A 16,475-nucleotide genomic window follows, 5' to 3' on the forward strand; every position below is an offset into this window, starting at 1 on the left:
TTCATACCAACTGGCCCAGAAAAATGCCATTTTGCCCCCTTGATGTGAAGGTTAAATGCGTGTCAGGGCAGCATTTCCGGAGACGAGACTGCGTGATACAGAAGTCAAGTACTGATTTTATGAGCCAAGTGCGCAATATAAAAATGAAAGAAATCATTTTATGCCCAACGAATGCGGAGTTTGCCAAATGACAGCGGAAATGAGTAAGTTGAACGCTCTCATGTGAAGTCGTCCCATTCCATGCACGACCCCGTGCTATGCGGTCTAACCCGCTATAGGCGGCATTGTGATGTACTATGAAGTCGAGTATGCAGATTTCACAAATAACAAACCTTCGCTAACGACAAAATAACATAAAGGGACATATACATGACCATGGCGACTTACCCGCCATTTTGCCGAATTTCCGACGTGATCGAGGGTTGATTGGCTACGCAACGCAAATCGTTCGCAACAACTAACACTTAGAGCGTGTAAAAACGATGGAGCTTGTGTGTGGAAGCGGATTTTTCGGGAATTTTTGAATGACAACACGCAATGCACAAAAATTCCGGACTTTGCAAAGATAAGCTCCCAGTGATGTTGGCACGTACGCGGCCGGCCCAGTCCCGACGCGCTAACTTTTGACGTCGCGCTTGACGCCAGAAAACCTGTGCTGGGACGCGAAGTAATAAAATCAGCTAAGCTAATTTATATTCATTTGATTTCAATTTGGAAGAATTGAGGAAAAAAAAGGCCTTTCGTGAGGGACGAAAAGGAGACACTTGCCAGGGGCCGAAAAAAAAATACGAAGGAAAAGGAAGCAATTATATTAAAGGCTTCAAATGTTCACTCTCAAAGCTAATAGCTTTTCTAAACGGCCTCTGAACGGCTTCTCCGGAAGGGATTTGCTCCCATGTCAGCATCGCTATAGCGTTATGAATTAATGCCACGAGGGCACGCTCACAGCCGCCAGTGAAGCAAGTGCGCTGCATCTGGCAAGTGCGCTGCATCTGACAATCGGTCGGGCAGAGGGAACCAAGCCCCGTTTCTATCAACCTCTAATTTAGAACGGGGCTCACAATATGCTCGTCAACGCATTCGTAATTAACCTCAGCTGACTACGTCGTGCAACGGTGGCGTATTATTTCCGGGACTGTTGTCACCCTGCAAAGCAGCTTTGTAAAAAGTAGATACACCGAATTTTTGTTTGCGCATTTTCTTTATTTGAAATATTGCCTAAAGCCTTAGTATGCGCGGACCACCGCGTAAACTTTGCTTCAGGCGTTCAAATATATCAATTAATTAATTTCCTCTCTCACGTTGTTTCGGTTTCAACAGCCGAACGGAGCTAGGAAGTGCTTAGGCAACGTTTAGGTCACATGAGGAATACAAACTAAGAGATATAATCACTGCTTTATCGTTATAACTTACTCAACTGTTACACCAAGCTGCACCAAGAGCCGGCAGGCCAACAAATTAACAAGCAGCTATCACGTCGTTCTTTTATGATGTCTTAACTAGTTCATGACATCACAGCCACATGCTGCCTACTGATGAACCGAAACCGAAACAGCATGGGTGGAAATAAAGGTTAAATTCAAATTATATACCGGACTTAGGCAGATTAACGTTGTGACCCATGTTTACTGATGTTTCGCGCGTCATTCCAAATAAATAACGCACAATGAAAATTTGTAGTCTCTACTCCTTTAATGCAGCGAAAAATTGACGTGCTAAAAAAAAGTAAAACGCGCTCAAGGATGAGGCAGCTATGTGCGGATTATCATCGACTGTGCACATGCAGCATGGCTTGTTTCATTATTCTGCGATTATGCTTACTATATCGCTCTCAAATTAAAACTTTGAGCGAGTTTTATTCGTTCCGCGGTCTGTTGGAACTATGGGTTGGTCACACTCGATCCGGTAAACATCTGCTGAAAATATTGCGCGTTACCTAAGGTTTGCCTAATTTAAATGGAAAACCGTAGAGTGCAACCGTTGGCATTTTCGCGCAATTTCCAGAAAAAAAAAGTATGGAGGGTGAGCACTGATCAGCAGACAAACGCACGGCACGCTACATAAATTAATTGCCGCTTGCTTGTAAAGGCGGTCCTGTGTGGTCCTGAACAGTAACGGCACAATTCACTTCCGTAAATAGTGTCGATGACTTTCTTGTCATCGACAAAAAGTCTTCACAAAAACTCGGACCGAGATCCAGTTTAGGACGCAGATGCCATTTTCTAGATCTCCGAAACACTGTGAGGCTTTGCTCTGACAAAAGAATTGCCAGACGAATGTGAGCTCCAATACCTTGACTTACGCTTGTTCGTAAGGAAGGATCACCTGTGCTAGTGCTATGCTCCGCGGTCCAAGAAAGGCCTACTGCCGTACTCATCTTCGCAAACAAAGCTAGCCAAAAGAGCAGCAGCTATGGGTGCTCTGAAGAATGTGCTTAAGGGATCGTGCCATCACCGACAGCAAGAGAGCATGGAAGCCCAACTGAAACGTCTACGAGAAGCGGGATTCCCGGACGCCCTCATTTCCACCCTCGGCTTCAAGCTTTTGAAAGAACTTCGCCAGTCAGGCCAGCCAAAGAAGTTGTCAGAAAAAAAAAATATAGAAGAGAGCCGTCATGCCGTATGTACAGGGGTTCAGCAATGCTTTGAAGAGTGTAGCGCAAAGGAACCAAGGACGACATAGATATAAAGGAAACAGCGCTCAGCGCTCGTCCTGTTTCCTCTGTGTCTTGCCGTCCTTGGCTCCTTTGCGCTACACCTCTCAATGATGACTCACCGACTGTCCCACACGAAGGTCTATGAAAGAGACCTCATTGAGAGGTGTAGCGCAAAGGAACCAAGGATGACACAGACACAAAGGAAACAGTACGAGCGCTAAACTACAAGCTGAATTTTTTTATTTAAAAGCAGGCCGTATTTTGTACTTCTAAAAAATACGGCCTGCCTTTCAATAAAATTCCATTGGTAGTTCAGCGCTTGTCCTGTTTCCTTTGTGTAGTCCTTTGTTTCGTTGCGCCACACCTTTCAATGATGCCTCACCGACTGGCCCGCACAAAGGTACTAATCGATCATTTGATGAAATTAGTAGGGCGGGCTGGAGTATATTTGATCCTAGCCGCGCCCAGGAAGCTGAATATGCTATGCAAAATGGTGAATGATGAAGGCCCAAAAACCAGCGCAGTGTAATAAGCGCCTTGACAAAAAGCCATGACAAAAAGTGAAGTGGTGTATGAGATCCGCACTGTCTTGCCGAGCGTCTTATGTAGGTCAAACAGGACACTGCGTCGACAACTGCCTTAGAGAACATACCACTACTATCAAGACAGGATACGGCAGCACATTGGCGAAAAATGTGTCTGATTGTCAATGAATTCGAAAACTTGGACGATGCCAGATTCTGAGGCGATATAATCACTAACACAAGCGCAAGCTTTACGAAGCTTACATCACAGAAAACAAAGGCGCGCCATGCATAAGCACCCCATTGATGGTACTGACAAGAAAAGAAATTGGATATCTTGGAAACCCATATGAAGGCAAGAAGTGACAAACGGACTCGTCCTCGCCTTCACATAGTTTTTATTTGTTTTAGCATTTGTAGTTTTATTTAATTCTTCTGGTATTTATTGAGAGCAATGCAATAAAACCTTCACTTCTTAGTCAGCGCTTTGTTTGTGCGTGTCTCCTATTCTCGGTCCTGTTTTCCGCGCTCTGTTTTCGTTGAAATCATATACGAACTGGCCCGGCAACTTTCCGTAATGCAGTAAAGAGACACTGTAGCGCAAAATTTTCTCCTCCAGAGTCGCAGTTCTAATGAGGGTAAACACGCCATTTCATTTGCGCAGCTTTGTGTTATGCCGCAGTCAGTAAAGTGACCACACGTCTGGCATGTAGAGGTCCGACAATCAAAAGAAAGAAAACCTATATTTTATATTTTCTTTAAAACGGATGATGCTTTAGTTTGGTTTATGGGGTTTAACGCCTAAAAGCGAGTCAGGCTATGAGAGACGCCGTAGTGAAGGGCTCCCGAAATTTCGACCACCTGGGGTTCTTTAACGTGCACTGACGTCGTACAGTACACGGGCCTCTCGAATTTCGCCTCCGTAAAATGGATGATGCAAATAAAGCGCATTAAATTTCTACCACACTGTACTTTCCTTATAGAACAGAAAAGCAACTAATTTCTTGTCACATTTCTTCCTTTCCTTCAGCGCACTTTGCGGCCTCCCGATTGGTGCCAAAATAACTGAAGTGAATTTCACTTGCTGCTTTATGTTATACAGTGTTCTCCAAAAGTCACTTTTTGACCTTTTATTCGAATACCAGAGACTTTGTTTATTTACAAAACATAAAAAAATAAAGAAACAATACAAAAACAGTACTATCGTGGCACCCACCAGGAATCCTTTTGAAGGCGTCTTTTTTGTAGTGAGCGCTACCCCATGCCCGAGACATCGGCAGTCGTGCACACAATACAAACGCTATTTTGTGACTAAACGGGTGGTGAAAATGCAACGTGAGAGTAGTATTTAATAAGATCGAGTGTAACGGACACTGCTGGCAGTCTTGGACTCACTGCGGATGGCATATCAAGTAATGTAGAGGCATAATTGAGGCCCACATACTGCAGTGCTCTTAAAATTTTCAATAATTGTTTGTGTGTTCTCTGGATATAGCGAGGTATCGCTTCTCTAAGCTTCGGACTGTACAGTAAATAAAATAATAGCTATAAGGCTTCAGTTTTCTAAGCGTGTTCCCACGGCTCCGATTCTCTTTTCGGTCGTCACCTTGCAACATGAGCCAAGAAAAGACAAGCTGGCGACGAAATGAAAGCGTTGTGATCAAATAATGCAGAGAGCTTGCTGTTGTCTTAAAACCTGAGCCGTTTTGTACGCCGCAGAAAATGCAATCATCTTGGAATAGTGCATATCAAAGGAACGCGAAGATTTGTTGCGCGGCACTTTATTTGCAGGTTTGCAGCCGACCCTTTAGGATTGTCCACGGCAGTTTTTAAACAGGGCACGAATGCTCGCTTTCTCTTCCTCCTGAAAAGAAAGGGAAAGGAATGTGTAAGAAAAACATCTATTTTTAGTATTTGACCCGGGAATTGTCTTAGCTTTACTTCAGCAGAATCAAGATAAGGGAGACTACTAAAATTGAAGAAAAGTCGGCTACATCACTTCTACTGACCTAAAACTTTTTACGTTTGCCTTCGAGACATACACTAGCAGTAAACAGCCAGTGTCATAGGTGTGGAAGCCTGCTAGCGTTTGGCTCAACAATGATCAGCGGCTCACATTGGGAGCATGGCCGAGGCGCTCATCTAAAGCCTGCCTTGCGCTCCCCGTATGTCGTCACTTTGAAGGCGGGAGCAGCAATGAACAGCAATGTGCAAACAATCTCGCGCTGTGTATGTCTCTATTCAAGCGCATAACCGCCTCTTTAACTCAATCCAAATGCTTTTTCATGCGCGGCATGTATATTTTTAACGCACTGAATTACTCTTTCCACTCTTTCTGGAATATTCGACAAAACGCTCTCAGCAAATTTAGGCCACCTCACCTACCTACCACGCACAACTAACGGACTTTTTTTCAAGGGCACTCAAGCTATCTTACATCGTCGCTGTAGATTTTCTCTTAGGTGTTACTGCATTGGCTGTAAGCCTAGGCACGGGAAGGAAGCGAAGTGACTTTGTCAACTATTTTTTATTTCAAGTGTTTTAGGGTCATCCCCAAAGGTGGAGCGGATTTGTAATATGGGAGTAATTACTTACTGGCATCCACTCAAGCACCGCCATACGGCTACAAAATAAAGATATACAGCTTTCTGAACTGCATAGCATCCCTGTGTCCCCGTATGGCTGCGCTTGGGTGGATGCGAATGAGTAATTACTCCTTTATTTTTTAATTCGTTGTGATACTTCGGTTTTTCTTATTTTTCAGTTATCTCACTGGCTTCCCTTGGAGTAAATTCAGAACGACCCCTAAAAAGCGCCTTCCATGCCTCATTACTCTTCTTTAGATATGATGGACACACCACACAGCCTATGCAAATGGTACAAATTAACAAGTGAACGCTGCACCTTTGTTAGCAAGTTTTTCTGCCTTGCTTCCACGTTGCATGAACCTATGGATATGTAAGTTTTTCTTTTTCTTTTTGTAGTGTGGAAAGAGATTTCGAATTTTGTCAGATTTAGTTCAGATTGGTCGTTTTCTTAACCTCGTCGCTAAAAAAAAAAAGATGTGCCCAAAGGCAGCTGCTATTACGTTCTGCATCATACAAGCGAAATTCTCTGCGGTGTGTTTGCATTAGAATTTTATTCAGTTGTAAGTAACTTACCGTGAAGTACTCATTGGAAGTGTGCTCCTGCGAAGAAAATCGTAAAGTCTTTTAGATCATGGAAAGGATCTTCTTTGAAAGCAATAAGTCCCCATGCAAGCGCAAGTAGAAAAAGCAAAACTAAATCTCCAATAAGTCCATGGAAGAGTCAGCATGTATTCCAGTCATGACGCGACTTTCTACCAAATGGACCATTTCAAGAAAGGCTTTGTCCTTGTGTGGCACATTTTGGTACAAATAATGCTAGGCGAAAAAAATGATTTCTTTACTAAAATTTTGGCTTATGTTGTTAAACATGCATGGCCACAACACACCGGCACTCTCATTAAGTTCCGCCGCCGAGCGTTTACGCAGCAGGGAAGCTCATTCCCCTCTGCATCGAGAACTGCGCAACAAGTACGACTCTGTAGTGACAGTTGCTGTTGCTTAATACGCAAATTTTAATTGAATAGTAAAAGAACAGTTAAATAAAAGAACGAAAGAAAACAAATTCCCCAAGGCGTCAGCCCTCGTAACGACGCAGTAGATAAGGTGCCTTATGGAGCTCTTCTGACGAACTGGAGGAACGAGTCATAAAAGCACCCCTACGGCGGTAGCTTTTCAGAAGGATTCATCGAGTCGTCGAGAGTTGTCAGGAGGAGAGCCTTGAGCAGGATAACCAGTGCATCGGCTCCACCCTGGACAATTAGATAGTGAGTGGTCTGACAGCAAGGAATGCTCTATCCGGAAAGAGCCAACGAGACTTTGATTATAAGATTTGTTCAGTCTGACTAAAACTTTGCTGCGTTCTTCGAGCTAGTTAGTACTCGCCATCTAGTCAGCACCTTGGAGGTCAGAAGGCTGCTGGTTCGGAAGAACGGTGCGCGAAACGCCGGTGCCGGGACACTTACGAATTGTCATGTAGCAAATGATTGGATAACAAAGACATCGCCTCATTGGGGGCCCCTGCTTGTGTGTCAACAGGTCTGTGTATGCGTCTAACTTTTAGCCGACACCCGCTGTTTGGCGGTCTAAACGCTTGCCGCCTCGTGGAATTCAGACCCATTTTCTAACCCACGTCTACAATCCCTGTACCCTGACCTGCAGCACCGAGCTCTACCCGGCCTGCCACGACATGAAGCAACTCTGTTGTATCTATCGTCTGTGGCTTGGTGTTGCGTTCCGCTACTCTTATATTATCGGTTTATTCTTCCGGTTAACCTCCCCGCCTTTCCTTCTCTTTCCGCACCTCCTCTGATCGACCCAGACTGTAGGTGTGCCTTCCTGGCGACGGATGGTGGTGGTGCATGATTTTAAATACGATTGTGTGTATTTTCTTCAAGTTCGCTCATCCGTGCGGACTCGACCATGCATGCGACGGGAAGAAATGTGGCTGTTTCAGGCTTACTAACGAGATGGCGTGGCAGTCTCGTCGCTCAGAGAGCGCGTGCTCAGACTAATACACGCCGTGTGTTTGAGATTCACAGGGAGTCTTTAAAATTCAGCTCTCGCAGTAGAGCAGACGTTGAACAAATCCGTTGAAGGAATCCAAAATTATTGGCTGTCAATTGAAAAACTGCATACCGTTTGTGAGCACCAATTGAAAGAGTCAGTAAAAAGTTTAACGCGTCCCCAATAACCTCATCGCATTGTTGGTTTTGAGGAAGGAATCCAGAAATCTGAGATGAGGAAGAAATCATCGAATCTATGTAACGTTCCTATATTGTGTAGTGTTTCATCGGTGAATTCTTCTCTATTTTTGCCCAAAACAATATTTTTATTCCTCTTTAATTGCCTTCATCACGTGGTACGTCGTCACCTGCTGCGTTCGGAAGTCAATGGAACGCTGTGCTTAACACGATTGCAATGGTGATGTTATTATATTTCAGACTTAGCCAATTTTTGTCGAAGGCACTTGATTGGATAATATCTGCGCGGATTCACGCTAAGAAGATGATTTATTGGGACTTACCAGGCTGCCGTTGTTCTTCTCGCAGATTTTTCGGACGCCACATTCAATGTCCGGACACTCCAACCTCTGACGTACTGAATCCAGTTTCTTGGAGAGCTGTGAACACAAGCAAGAGTGAAAAGTTGGGTAACGAAAGCGTGGCGCAGTCGAGTGCTACTCGTCTGCCAAAGCCTATTGAGTACAAGCGATCGTGGCAATGATTTTACCCGCACTCTCGCTAACTGGTAATCATATGTGAGTACCCTGTGGACCGAAAAATTGTTGTTCTTGCAGTAATATGCCACGTTTGAGGCGTAGTAGTAGTAGTAGACATACTTTAATTCAGAGCACGAGTCACGTTTTCAAAATGTGCTCCTCTTGCCGCACCAGGCTGAGCTGATCCTCCTCAAGGGAGGAAGCAGCCAACGATGCCAGGGGAGATCTGGTGATGAGGGAGGGGAATTGAAAGGGGATTGAAAAGTGACCGCACAGTAGAAAAGGTGGTGTGCAAGACCAGCAGAGACTTCAGGGTAGCTGGGGCAGGAAGCAACAAGCAGTGCGGAAACGGTTTTAATTTTTTTTCTGGTGTAATGAGTGTGTTTCAATTTTACGCAGCGTATTTCTTTGGGTATGCCCGTCGCGTAGGTGAGCGAAGTTGACGTTGACAACTGCGTTGGCACGTATTGAAAACTCGTTGTTTGTGCATTAGGTCACCGTAGCTTTATAAATAGCGGCAGTAAAGTTGCAAACAAACTGCGCTTAAACTTTGACGCATCGCTTGTTCGCATGAGGAGACCTTGAAAGGGTCGCATGCAGACTAGTACAGCCGGCTGCAAAACCACGCACAATGCCAGAGATGTAAAAAGAAAAACTTATCGAAGTCCTTTCATAAAGCAGCCTGGAATGAATAGGTGCATTGCAAATCTGAAAAAGAAACACTGATTGGGGCTAGTTGCTTCATGACTCAGGAAAAAATCGGGTCTTCGGCTTCATTGCAGCTGGCGTGATCCGCAAACAACTGAGAAAGTTTCTGTTAGTCCTGTATGTTTTTAACTGAGCACAGCCTCAGTCTTGTTTGCTAGTAATGCAGCAATGTTCGTACCAACCGAATTTCAAGATTTTTCTCTCAGGGAGAAACTAAACTCATTCTATCGTTACACCAATAATTTTCTTGCCAACGATGCTGACACTTTTTCAACTTTTTTTTCTTGTAAAATCGCTTTGTCCGTTCTTTTCTACCTTTTTTTTTGCAAAAATTTCGAGAACTGACTAGTGGTGTAACAAATTCAGACCAGTCGTTTTTGCGCAATTTCTCAGTCAGTTCAGGTAAAGCTCCTCTACAGCTTCACCTTGACCGCCTCGGCTTATCGGCTGGTGCATTCATCGTTAGCTATCATCACTTAGTTGTCCACTGATATTTCACATTCAGCCGTATTCCGAATTCGGTCCTGCATTCAGCTCTAAAACCCTTTCTCCCAGGTAAAAGCTGTTCTCGTCATGAGACGTTGTACATATATCGGCAATGACTAGTCCGATTCGTCGGGCGCTATGGTGTTTTTCCAAAGAGGGGAAACGCCTGTCCATCGGTTTATGTATCTGTTTTGGAGCGTTAGCCCTTACTATTGCTTGTTCCTCACTAAAAATCTGAAAGCTGCCGCTGTTGGCAGGTGGCAAAGTCAAGAGAGGGAAGCCTCCTCTCCACATTTAGGAGAGAGGAAGGTTTAGTTTAGTTTAGTTTATGAGGGTTTAACGTCCCAAAGCGACTCAGGCTATGAGGGACACCGTAGTGAAGGGATTCGGAAATTTCGACCACCTGGGGTTCTTTAACGTGCACTGACATCGCACAATATACGGTCCTCTAGAATTTCGCCTCCGTCGAAATTCGACCGCCGCGGCCGCGATCGAACCCGCGTCTTTCGGGTCAGCAGCCGAGCGCCGGAACCACTGAACTACCGCGGCGGCTGGGGAAAGAGGAAGGAAAGTGGTAGGCGATAGGTGGCCTAGGAGCTTTGGCGTCCGCCTCTGCAGCGGAAGGTGGCTGGTTCCAAATCCGCCGAAATCCACCGAAACCCACCACCCAAGCCCACTCTACAGTATCACTGCAGTCTTGGGCAAGTCCGGATTCATCTGGGACGGTATCACCTTGCAAGAAAAAAAAACACATGTGTGAAACATTTTTTGTCCCACCAGAGCTAACGCTCAAACATTCGCGTTACGCGCTCGTAACCGTCGTGTTATTTTTTTAACGCTACATGCAAAAATCGCGGAAAGAAAACTGTGCTTTGGCCTCTGCCGTTCATGCAGCTTGCATGACAAAGCTGATTTAAAAATCGCCGTTGGCTTAAATAATGCCGGTGACTGCGGTGTTTCTCGAAAACAAACTATTTCGTGCAGTACTTCGGACAGTGACGATGATGAAGACATTGAATATCTCTCCGAGAGTTAGTCTGACAAGTTGCTGAATCGGAAACGTACCACGACGACGGCGACACGTTAGGTCGTGCCGGGGCTTTATGAAACCCTGTCTGCACTAGTACAAAGTAACTTCTAGGCACCTAATATTCGGTTAAGTGCACCTCTCTAAATAAATACCGAGCATATCAAAGTCTGTGACCTTAAAACATTTGGATGCATTCAAGGAAAGCTTTCGCACAAAACGCGTCTTCTTTTCTTTTTTTTATTATGAGTGAAGAATCAATCGAAAAATATGTTTTCGTAATCACGACATGAGGAAAAATATGAGCAGAAAAAAAACTGGGATTTTTGTACGTATTTCCCGAAAAAAACCTGGAGTTCAATTGATTTAAGAGCTGTGAGCCTCACTCGCGACCTAACTATATTTGCATCTATGTTCCCTGATTATAAAAAGTCCACAAAAACTTCGTTTACCTTGCCAGCACGGCACTATTTACTATACTGGTTCAGAAATAATCAAGTCGAGTAGAAAGTGTTATGTGTAACTCGAATTACTGAACAAATGCATGTAGGTGTGCCGAACTTAAGGCTAGGCCGAACATTCCTAACGGCGTTGTCATAATTCGGTGCGCTTGAGCCGTCATAGCGGCATCACCCTTCTTCCCTGAAGGCGGCGTAAACGTCAAAAATGGCGGGAAGTTCTTGTCACGTTTGTGAAACACACCTGCAGCAATTCCGGACTAGTCACTACATCCTGTTTCTTTCTCTACACAGACGAGTGACGGCCTGAATATAAATTTCCCTCATAGATTCCGCTGTAAAAGCGTTCTCCATTGCTAATAGTATGATCTATGAGGGTGCGAATATGGCAAATCTTTGGCACGCCATGTCGGCTTAATGCCTGTGACGCTGGGCTGCTGCGGCCAAGGTCTTAAGACTGAAATTTCTCAGCCGTGGGAGAATTTTTATGGATGCTAATGCAAGAATACCCGTGCGCTGAGCAGTGTCAGTCCACGTAATAAAACCCAAAAGGGTTGAAATTGATGTGAACCACTCCACTATTCTGTCTGTCAAAGTCTACATGCAGCTTGGGAACTTTATGATGACCATAATGGCGAATTTTAGGAGCGCTATGGCACAAAGCGTTTTTCGAGATCAAAAGGTTGCGTCGAAGGCCCATTCTCGAAGCATTTCACCCCACAAAAGCCGAAAACTGAACTAGTGCAAACATTTTACCCAATAAAAACATGGTGGTCACCCGGCGCCACGTGGGATCTTTTCCCGAAACTCTGCATTCGAGTCGAACCCTCAAACCACTAGGCCACCGCCCGCCGTGCGTTGTCGGAGGCTATTCATAAAATGTCATTGTCCATAAAAGTTCTTTTCAGGTATCTTCTACGTTACTTATGAGCAAATTACCGGTACCTTTAGTGTGATTAGGATCACAGTATTGACAATAAATCAATTAACACTCTATAGTTATGAATGAAATCGACCTTTCGCTTTAAACAGTTTTTCTCTGAACTGACAATGCCTATAAGGCATCTTCAACTTCAGTGCAGGTGTAACTACAAAATCAGATGTTGGTAGCAAGCTGACTACTTCCTCTCTCATTGGAGCCACCTGCACGCGCATTTAAAATATCCATCAGAAATGCTCGATTTGTATTTGACACGAATCGTTCATAGTTCGGTCTCTATTCGATCCGGCGGTTTCGTTGCTCGATTTGAGACCAGTTTGACTGGAAATCGAATGCGCGCACAGTAGATTTGTAAATTTTCCATTCGCCAGCGCCTAGTGTGATCGATTAGGAAACTGGGACCACACCCGAAATAAACAATGATATTTGCTTCAGTGCAGCGCTGCTGTACAAAATTATTTCGCGATCCCAAACGAAGAAATGAAACCCTTGCATGTATTGCGGGGAACCATGCTAAGGCCACCATGATAAACAGCAAGTTTTGAAGCAAATATTTAACAAAGTTCTTTTGCGCAGCTGGCCATCAGATCGACTCTTGTATACGGTTACGTATTAGGTGCCACTACATGGGACCAAATGAAGGCATTGAGCGGATGCCCAGAATAGTGGGCAGAACAAATACTTTTTTTTGCTCTATTTATTTCTCAAAAACTGGCAGGCCTCAATAAAGTTCGATTATTACACATTTCTCCGAAATGATATAACCATTTGCCGTCCTCAGAAAGGAAGCTAAGTGATGTATGCGGCAGGTGCGGAGCTCGTTCCTCCGTTAGCATTGGGTATCGATCGATTTTCAATGAAAAGAAGATTTATCATGACCTGGGGCTCGGCTTTGTTGGGTTGAAATTCTCTGGGTAATGTACCTTTGAAGCGAAAGAGTTTTAGAGGCTTTCAGCTGTTCATTTGCGGAATATAATCACTTGCCACTGCTGAAATTCATTTTGTCGCGCGAAATGTAACGCAGGTTCGCCCTTAAATGTACCCCTGGCATGACGATAGTAATAGCCACGTGTGTGCTTTCAGCCCTCACAGCGCTTGATGACCAAGAACGGAAACGTCACACTTCATAGCGCTTTACTGAGCGGATATCCGGCCACGAAACGTCCCAGGAAAGCAAAAGACCAGAACAATGTTATCTGGGTGGAAAGCTGCACTCGTTTGCTGCTGCTTTAAGCTACGATTCGGTGAAATTTTTTATGCTCGCGTTCATTTCACCCAACTTCATTTTGTCCTATAAAATAGCGGCCACAGCGAAGAAAAAAACGAACGTTCGCAATGATTAACAGTCGTTTTATTCTCGCTTTTTTTTCTAAACAAAATATTCGACACAGGTTTGTTTAGTTGGGAAAAGATTTTGATGTAACAGACAAAAACACCAACCAAAAAATGAAAGAACACGACGTTTCAGAACCTATTCGGTTGCATCATCAGATGTGACTGCGGGAAAGTTGCACTTTCCCGCTACTTTCTCGCCAATCGCCATTTTCTGGCACGAGTAGTTAACACGGATTGGATAGAAGATTCGGGAGCTAACAACTCAGAACACGTGCCTGCGACGAGAATCCTTCCACATAGAGTAGTCTATAAATACGACCACTAATAAGTTTCTATTATAAACATGCACGCTAATCATAGTGACTATAAAAGTTTTAATTTGTTTTATTAATTAGGAGATTGGCAGATACAACCAATCTCCCACTTTGTGTCCTCCTGGTCGCACAGCTTTCTGGCAAAAACAGCTTTCTTGTACCGCTCGTGGCTTATTCAAAAATAAATATTGTGTCTAATTGTGTACATCTGTCGTACCCATCTAAAATTACTGGTTCGCGCTTTCCTGCGTTCTATTGTTAGCAGAACAGAAAGCACAAACCTCTCCTCCAGCTTTGGGAGTAACGCATGACACCAGGGTCTTGAGACTGTCGTCGTCGAGCTCTGGAACACAAAAAAGCAAAGAATGGTGAGGAACACCACTGGCTCACCTTGGCATCAGTCGCAAGCAGCATGCTAGGGAATCAGCGTCCAGGTGTCTCAGCCGCAAACTTCTTCGAGTCTGAGTTCCACCGGTGATGTTCCTACTTGCATGTCTCTAGTAGCCAGATTAGTGCAGCGTGTCCACTGAGCGGACAGGCAACGACGAGAAAGACGACAGCCAATGGACAACCGCGCTGGCGTAACGTCACCAGAAATTCGGGACAAGCGCTTCCCTTCCATTCTCTGCCAACCCATGGCGCTTGGATTTGAACATTCAAAAATAGCACATTGACATCATCCATGCCGTAAGAAAGAAAGATAATGACAAAGTGGCTGCCGGTTGCTTTTCTGTCTGGGCGCTGTACTAAATTCCTGGAAATGAGCACGCTTTCCTCAACTCGTCCAGGGTTGATTCACCAGGATGTTTCTTAAATTTTGCTTCCTGAATGAACGAGTGGCTAGGAGAGAAGAAGAGTGCTGCAGAGAGAAGCAATAATCAGCTGCTGAGGGTAAAGAAGAGAGGGAAAGAGGACGACAGATGGAGACGAAGAAGATGCCTTAATAGGTGATGATTGGTCGGTTATTGGGGTCTAACGTCCCAAAGCGACTAAGCCTATAAGGGACACCGTAGTCAAGGGCTTTTGAAATTTCGACCACTTGGGGTTCTTTAAAATGCATTGACATCGCACAGCACACGGGCCTCGAGCATTCTGCCGCCATCGAAAGGCGATTGATGCAGCCAGGGATCGAACCCACGTCTTTCGGGTCAGCAGTCGAGCGCCATCGCCACTGAGGCTCCGCGGCGACCCTTAATAGGTGAGGAAAACCATGCGGTATAGAGATAGTTGAACAGTTGCCAGACAGTAGACACGGGGTGTATATCAGAAAACAAGGTGAGTATGGGCTTCCGAGGGAAAGCTGAGGCGTCGAAAGAGGTAAGTGATAATTTACCGCTGCGTGTTCTGGGTAGGACAAGCTTAGAACATCAAGGTTTTTCAGAGGGCGGTAGCCAACAATATGATAGCGGAAGCTGCAACAGATAACAATCCAGCCTCATGCATTGCAGTATCAAAAAGCATAAAATGTGGAAAACATTCAATCTTTTATGTTTGCTATTATCACTTACTTAGGTAGGCATGTATAAATAGTCTTATTCAAAATGTACCTAAATACCCTACTATCCACGATAAATGCAGTTTTGCTGAATAAAACCCACTGGAATTTGCACCAAAGGGTGGCACCAAACAGCCCATATATGCATGTTGAAGACTCCTACTGAAGGAAGGTTTGGGTCGATATAACGTAGAGAATCATTGTATTTCGGCTCTGTTACACTGGCATGGTCGGTCGTTCCGACAAGCAGCTTCCGGTGACAGTGAAGCACGACGTCGGTTGTGCCAGCAAGGGTGAAATGAAAAAGAGAAAAATATATTTTGAATATATTCGTCATATTGTTTCGGCCTCGGGAGCCCTTCGCTCAGTTATGATTCTATTTGATGAAAAATGCTCGAAATGCTTTGTATCGCTCCGGCCGCCAGCCTGCATAGCTCTTTGTCGACTTATCCTTGGTCGCAAACTGTCATGGAGCTACTGCATTTCTCCAATATAAATCACGAAGAAGACCTCAGCCAAACAATGATCAGCTTGCAAGTATTTCACCTTTATATTAGGCGGGGACCGCCATGTGTGTTTGTTGCACCATTTTAAATACGCTTTTTGCATAGCGTATATTAAACAAGGCCACCAGTGGCTAAAAGACGCACAAATTCTTTCAATAAAGAAACTGCTTTAGCGACTAACGCTATTAATTGTTGTCCAGCACATTAGTTTATTGAAAGCTCTACTTCATCAATAAAAGAAAGAAAAGCATAGGGAAACTTTGAAACGTACGGCAGGTAGAGGTGCCCTCCGACGGATCAGCCCTGGCGACTCCTATCAAAGCGACCAGGAGGAGACAGTAGGCGATTGTCTTCATCATTTTGGCGACTCGGTTCCTGTAGGAATCGATGGAAACAGAAGTTACTTTCGGGGACTCCTGCTACGACGCTTCGAGTTTATATAGCTTCGCGGCTGGGATCAAACCTCTTCACTCACCAGGTCGCAGGCGGTCGTCAGGCGTACAAGATGATAGGGGAGGGAATAACCAGGAAGGAAGGAGTTGGCGACGGCAACAGCCCTGGCACGCACCTCGATGTGGACATAAGGGCTCCTTTTTTTATTATGCACGAGCTTTGACAATCAGGCTCGCGTAGTGGGCGCATTGGTGTCGTCCTTGGAAAGAGCAGGAGCTATGAACGACTGAGACAGCCTTCGACTTTCCTCCAGAGGAAAAACAACA

General features: G+C 44.7%; 1 protein-coding gene across 1 annotated transcript; it reads right to left on the minus strand.

Annotated features, from left to right (window-relative positions):
* Positions 1–4,670: 4,670 nt before the first annotated feature.
* On the minus strand, positions 4,671–16,170 carry LOC144096206 (uncharacterized). Its single transcript, XM_077629383.1, has 5 exons — positions 16,028–16,170; positions 14,037–14,098; positions 8,293–8,388; positions 6,342–6,368; positions 4,671–5,044 (listed from the first exon to the last, which is right to left on the minus strand). The coding sequence occupies exons 1-5, from the start codon at positions 16,113–16,115 to the stop codon at positions 4,988–4,990; spliced, it is 330 nt and encodes a 109-aa protein (XP_077485509.1). The 5' UTR covers positions 16,116–16,170; the 3' UTR covers positions 4,671–4,987.
* Between the last annotated feature and the right edge of the window lie 305 nt (positions 16,171–16,475).

This window comes from Amblyomma americanum, chromosome 1, assembly GCF_052857255.1.
Source record: "Amblyomma americanum isolate KBUSLIRL-KWMA chromosome 1, ASM5285725v1, whole genome shotgun sequence".
Classification (NCBI taxonomy): domain Eukaryota; kingdom Metazoa; phylum Arthropoda; class Arachnida; order Ixodida; family Ixodidae; genus Amblyomma; species Amblyomma americanum.